At 42.5% G+C, this 6000-nt stretch overlaps 1 protein-coding gene across 5 annotated transcripts in view; it reads left to right on the forward strand.

Annotated features, from left to right (window-relative positions):
- PHF2 (PHD finger protein 2) overlaps positions 1-6000 on the forward strand; it is a 162622-nt gene that overhangs the window by 94933 nt on the left and 61689 nt on the right. For all 5 annotated transcript variants that reach the window (XM_019536947.1, XM_019536948.1, XM_019536949.1 and 2 more), the window contains one exon: positions 165-279. In XM_019536947.1, the coding sequence (XP_019392492.1) occupies positions 165-279 (115 nt within the window). The remainder of the gene's footprint in view (positions 1-164; positions 280-6000) is intronic.

The raw sequence follows: 6000 nt of genomic DNA on the forward strand, positions 1-6000 counted from the left end.
CAAATGGTGAATCAAAAACAATATTAAAATTAACAATGCTGCTTAGTGGGGGTTCCCTTTCCTCTGCTTGCACAAAAAGTGCTCTTAAGATTTTCTCTCTGCAGAATGGCTTAATAACGATCTCCTGCTTAGCATATGGGGCTGTCCAATTTGCTGTTTTTCAGTGAAAAAGAAAAGAAATTGGCATAAGCATGACACTGGGCAGACTACAGAGGTCAAACCCGTACAAAATGGAAGTCAAGTCTTTATAAAGGAACTTCGAAGTCGAACTTTTCCAAGGTAGGTTATTCAGCTATGTCAGTAATATTAAGTACTGTTGTTGTAAAGCACATGACTAGTTACAATTTGTACTCAAATAGAGGAGTAACTATGGTGAAAATAACATAAGGGTATATATGAAAAGAATGAGAACTTCCTATGTGAATATTTTTTTCATTTAAAGACATATTTTTAAGCTCATTTTAAAGACTTTAAGGCAGAAGTGAACATGGTTTTATATTTAACTCCCCATATATGCTGCTGTAACCCTATTACAACAGCTCTTCCCCCATGGCTATTTGGATCCAATTCCTTGGAAAAATAAGAGCGCCATGTGGCCCAATATTTTATAAGTGGAACAGATATGGAACAATACTTGTGTAAGAAACCTCATGGATTTATATTCTGAATATGTCCTGTGTTCAAGAATAATGCAAACTTTTCTGAAGTTAATCTCAGCTTGAACAGAAAATGGCCAAATCCTTCATTGCTACAAGACCAATTAATAGTAATTAATAGCACTAAATGAAAATGGGCTCCTTACACTCTCTATTTACAACCATTTGTAAGATTGATTATTTGTTTCTGGTTCTTGTAAGTGGCTCCAAGTAACGATTGAAACTAATTATTTTTGAAAAATCCTCTGAGGTTGCTTAAGTGCCCTCCAAAAATATAGGAGTTGTATAATTATTGGAGCTTGCCTTCTTAATTTCAAATACTTTTCCTAAAATGATTGCTTTATAGGAGAATCAGCTGAGGTTGAGGTTTCTTTTTTGACCAGAAATCTTATAGATGCGTTCTTTTTCTTAATTCAGTGTCCAGTCATTTTACTTGTATGTTTTTAGCCTTTAAACTCCTTGGTTTTCACCTTTGACTTTTTGTACTGGCAATTTTATAAGATTGTGAAACTAGGGTGATAAATTTTAAGTTTAGTTAGGATGATTAGGAGGTGGGGCTGGTGGTAGAGATAGGTAAATTGTAAGTGCAATATGCATGGCCCCATATTTTGGCACTCATTTAAAAGGAAAGAAATAATTTTCCCCAGTTTGGCTTACCAACATTAGAATCATAGAAAGTAGGGCTAGAAGGAACTTACAAGGTTATGTAGTACAGCCTCTGCTCCCCATCAAGAGAGAGCCCTCCCAGGTCTGGCTTACTATGGTTGACTGGAATTCAATTCCCACATTATTAACACCAGTATCATAACCAGGGGTGGGGGGAAGTGGTACCTGTAGCAAGAGCAGACTCATGGCTTACCTGTCGTGGGAACTCAGTAACAGTCCCAAGTGGCAGTGGTGGCTACTGCTTCTGCTGCTTTAAGAGCAACAGCTGGGGCTGGCAGAACACACAGTGGTGGCGGCAGCAGCAGTAATGGGATTATTTTGGAGTTCCTAGCATGGGTAAGATTAGGCAGGGATTGTTTTGGAGTTCCTAGCTCTCTAAACCTGTGCCCCTGCCCATTCTCCCACAATTTGTTAAACAGTTTGTTACACCACTTACTAATATGCTGAGGGCGCATCTACACGTGTACTGTTACTGCTCAGTAACTTAGGTTACTGCAAAGTAACTGAAAATTACTGTGCAGTATGGGTGTGCCTCTACAAATGTGCGCCTGTACTGTGCGTAACTATAGCGATTTATGCCGACTCAGGACTAAATTTGCTACCTGCATGATGCTACTCCCAAGTAGTTACTGTGCAGTCACGCCTTACTGTGTAGTAATCCTGTTTGTGTGGATTGACTAGGGAGTAACTTTACTCCCAAGTCAGTGCACACACAGCATTACTGCACTCTAATACCTACATGTGTAGACACCAATCTAAAAATGGCTTACTGTGCAGTGAGTTACTGTGCTGTAAATGCATGTGTAGATGCGCCCTGCAATGCTTTGAAGTAGAAGACTCCAAATCCTACAATTTTCAAGTGTCTCAACCTTGATTACAGCTTTCTGGGAGATGTTTAGTACCCTAATTTGTTCCTGTAAGCATTTTGTAAGGTCCCTTATGAAAGCAAATTCATTGGTGGCTTGAATATGTGCAGTACATGTAGGGTGATCCTGAGCTATGAGTATGTAGAAGGGGGCTAAGTGGTAAACCAGTGTGATTTCCATTCTTTGAATGAATAAGCTGAACATAATTTATATGCCAAAGTGGCAGAGGGGGATGTTGCATAGAGGCATCTAGCAGGAGGATGTGGGGAATAAAGTAAGCCATCCCACCAGCCTATAATTTAAATGATAGTTTCCTGTTAATTACTGTTCCTTTCCCCTCCTTCTTCCCCCCTTACGTGCACCCCCTGAAAAACAGAGTGATACAAGTTATACTCCCTACACCCTTTCTGTGTCCCATTTGTAAAAGGAATATATTGCACCACTGGTGAATTTGGCTTAGACTCTTCCAGAGGGCCTACATCTGTTTGCACCAATGTGTCTGACTGTTTTCTGTGGTTAGTTAACTCCACCCCTGGTTCCTTGTTCCTCATTAGGTTCCTTCTCATCTCCTTCACAGGCTCACAGATTTGCAGTGCGCTTGGGCAGAGCTCAGTTAATTAGTATCTTCCTCAAGAGGTAGCCCAGCTCCTTAAAGCATAATGCCCTTCCTGAGTTAATATCTGCTCATCTGCACTGTAGGGTGCCAAATTTCTGTCTAGCCCTCACAGTATGTGGCAAGAATTTAATTTTACCAAGTGCCTTTTCTGAGGCTCAGCTCCTTAGCTTTCCTTTTGGTCCTTAGATGATACTGGAGCTCAAGCCTCACTCTGCATGTTATTTGTGTTTATGTGCACAAAGAGCAGCAGCATAATGAGCAGCAGGTGACTGGGGCATCAGCTCCAGCACCAAATTAGAGGGGGTAAGAATGGTAACTGCTGTTGCTGCTGCTGCTAGCTCGGGCACTGCAGCAGCTGGCCCAGCATCCACCCAAGGCACCGACCCTGGTTGTTACACATCTGACAAAGAACCTTGTCCTTACTTAGTGACCACAGCTACACAAGACACTACGTTGTGTAGCTCATCACTATGGTGACATAGCTCGGTGAGCACTTACCATGACGCTGCTGCTACTGTGCATTAGAGTTGAAAATGGCTTGTGCACTGCCAGGACTGTGCAGTACTGGTGGGTACTGCACAATCATTTAGTACTTGCTTTTGCTTTAGCAGTTACTAAATGACTGCGCAGTACCAAATGCGCAGTCATGGGCATGTGTAGATGTGCCCAGTATAGCTTAAAATGTATCTGCCAAGGAAGGACATGAGATCTGCCTGACCACATTCCATATGATTTCTGGTGTCTTTGGAACACAGCGCTCATTGTGCACGGCAACCTGTCTACCTCTTGAATCTCTAGAAATGGTTACGCTGTGGGCTCTGCAGTGCCTGCAACTTGTGTGGATGTACCGAGCCAGCTTTCACCTACCCAGCTGAGATGTTTTTGTACTGTAGCAGCAGCAGTGCAAAGCTCTGTACTAGCTGTAAAACCCCTGAAGATACATAAAGTTTCAGTTGGACTGTGTTTTGGTGTGTGCTGCTGTGGGTACACTGCTAACAGGATCTGGAGCTAGGTGACTGCAGTATAGAACCACTCTCCCTCCCTGCTGTAGAAAAACTTAATTTTAACTCTACATCATTTACTACTACATTATTCAATACTTGGACCTACCTAGGTTGCTCTGGATATAACCTGAGTCTTAAAATGATTGCCTCTTCCTACATCTCTTTCGTATTTGGTTCCAGCTCTCTTGTCCTCCTAGCATTCCCCTCCCAGGCCTGCTTATCATGGCCACCTGTTAAGGAATGAACTGACATACATCTCACTTCCTGTGATCTGGCTCTGAATGTGGCCCACAAATGCTGGGGAAAATGAACTATTCCAGAACATCATTCAGAAATTCACACATCTGATAATGCATGTGTAAAATGTCACCTGTTCCTGCTTTGTTCTGGCCTGAAGCTGTTCTCAAGTGTGCCTGATTTCAAAATCCAGTCATACTTCCCCAAAAAGTCCTTCCTTCTGATACATAAGCAACTAAGAATGGGGTGTATCAGTGGAACTTCAGGTCCTATTAAGAAAGTCCTGGGGAAAAAGGAAAAGAAAGTAAAGGAAAGAAATTTGGTTGGGACCACACAGCTGGTGTGTCCTGTGCTCTACTCACTAAGAAGGTAAAGAATGTGGAGTGGGTTGTTCTGGCATCTACCACGCCAGTGTTAGTGCTAGCTTATTGGTTTTATCACTGCTCCCCTCCCCCATTTTCTTGGTTATATCATGGGAAAACATCAGCTGTTCCTAACATATTCAGCTGTAATTCAGAACGAACACAGAAGAGGGCAGTCATGTATTACTCTCTGGTGTTTCTAGAGTTGTAACTTCTGTAGATGGAGACCTAAGGGGTTATCCCCCTCAGTCCAAATCTGTGTTTCCCAAGCATATTAATGCTGGTTTACTGCCTGGCTATGAAGGCAGTTCTAGGGATCACTCAGTGCATTTCCCAAACAAATATTATATGTTCACCAGCCGAAGAAATCTTTGTATTTATCTAAATAACCAATTTCCCAGTTTACCTAGGTTGACTCATACAGGAGAAAATAACATTTGCTAGATCCATGACTAGAGCACTGTTACCATATAGGGACTTGTAATTCCAGGGAGTCCAATCTGATCATGCTTTGAAAATATTGGTACAAATATTGTTCAACAGATGTGTTCTGGATGCTGGATTTTGAAATTCCCTCATTTTTGTTGTGGCTCACTCTTCATTTGATAAAACTGCTGAATTGTGTCAGCCTTCTTAGCTAGTTGCCAATGGGTGGTAAAGCCTTCACTGAATAGTTTATTTATGTAATACATAATAGTGAATGTTGCATTCTTTACATTGAACTATTTAAAGCGAGTTGTTTTTAATGTTACAATGATCATTGAGAACTGATTGCTATTTACTCCTGTTGAAATTGTCCATTTACCACAGGCCACCTAGGTAAACTTAGTCACCTACGTGCAATCCCATTCACCCATTAATACATTTATCTTTATAGCGTGCTGTCACTGTAGCCTTAAAACTAAGATTCAAAAAAGCAGGCAAGAGCAGGAAGTCCTACTGACTTTTGCACTGAAAGCTTTCTGGGACTTGAGTCAGAGGAAATAAGATCACATTGGGCACGTCTACATGTTCAAATGGTGCCTGAGTAAACTGCTGACCTTATTGCTCCCAGGCATGCTGTTTGAACATGTGCCCAGGAGCAGTTAACTCAGGCAGGAGCAATAAGCTTTGCAGTTTATTCAGGTGCAGCACATGGAGCCGGGTAAGAGCAGCCCTGGCTGGCAGGGCTAGCCCAGGGCTGCTCACCCCAGCTCGATAAGTTATGGAGGGATTGGCTGGGCAGGCAGCCCCTACACTAAAGCACCCTCATACACTAAAGCACCCTCATGCCCCAGTCAGCTCATCCAGCAGCTACTTATGTAGTCCTGTGGAGTTTTTTACTCTGCATCAGGATAGTATTTGTATTTACTCCAAATTAGTTTACTCCAGCCTAATAGGGGTGCATGTGTAGGTGCCGAGATGTTTACAGCTACTTACTCAGGTGCACAGTGAATGTCTCACATAGATGTGGGGCCCTTGCAGGACACGATGGGCAACTTAGTCATCACGCCAGATGACAAAGCTAACATATTTAACGATTTCTTTGCCTCTGTCTTCCTAAGTAGGGACCAGTTCAGCCACCTCCCTGCTGGGCCCCCCTCGGGCCCCGGG

Source organism: Crocodylus porosus, unplaced genomic scaffold, assembly GCF_001723895.1.
Source record: "Crocodylus porosus isolate Cpor-Errol unplaced genomic scaffold, CroPor_comp1, whole genome shotgun sequence".
NCBI classification, from domain to species: domain Eukaryota; kingdom Metazoa; phylum Chordata; order Crocodylia; family Crocodylidae; genus Crocodylus; species Crocodylus porosus.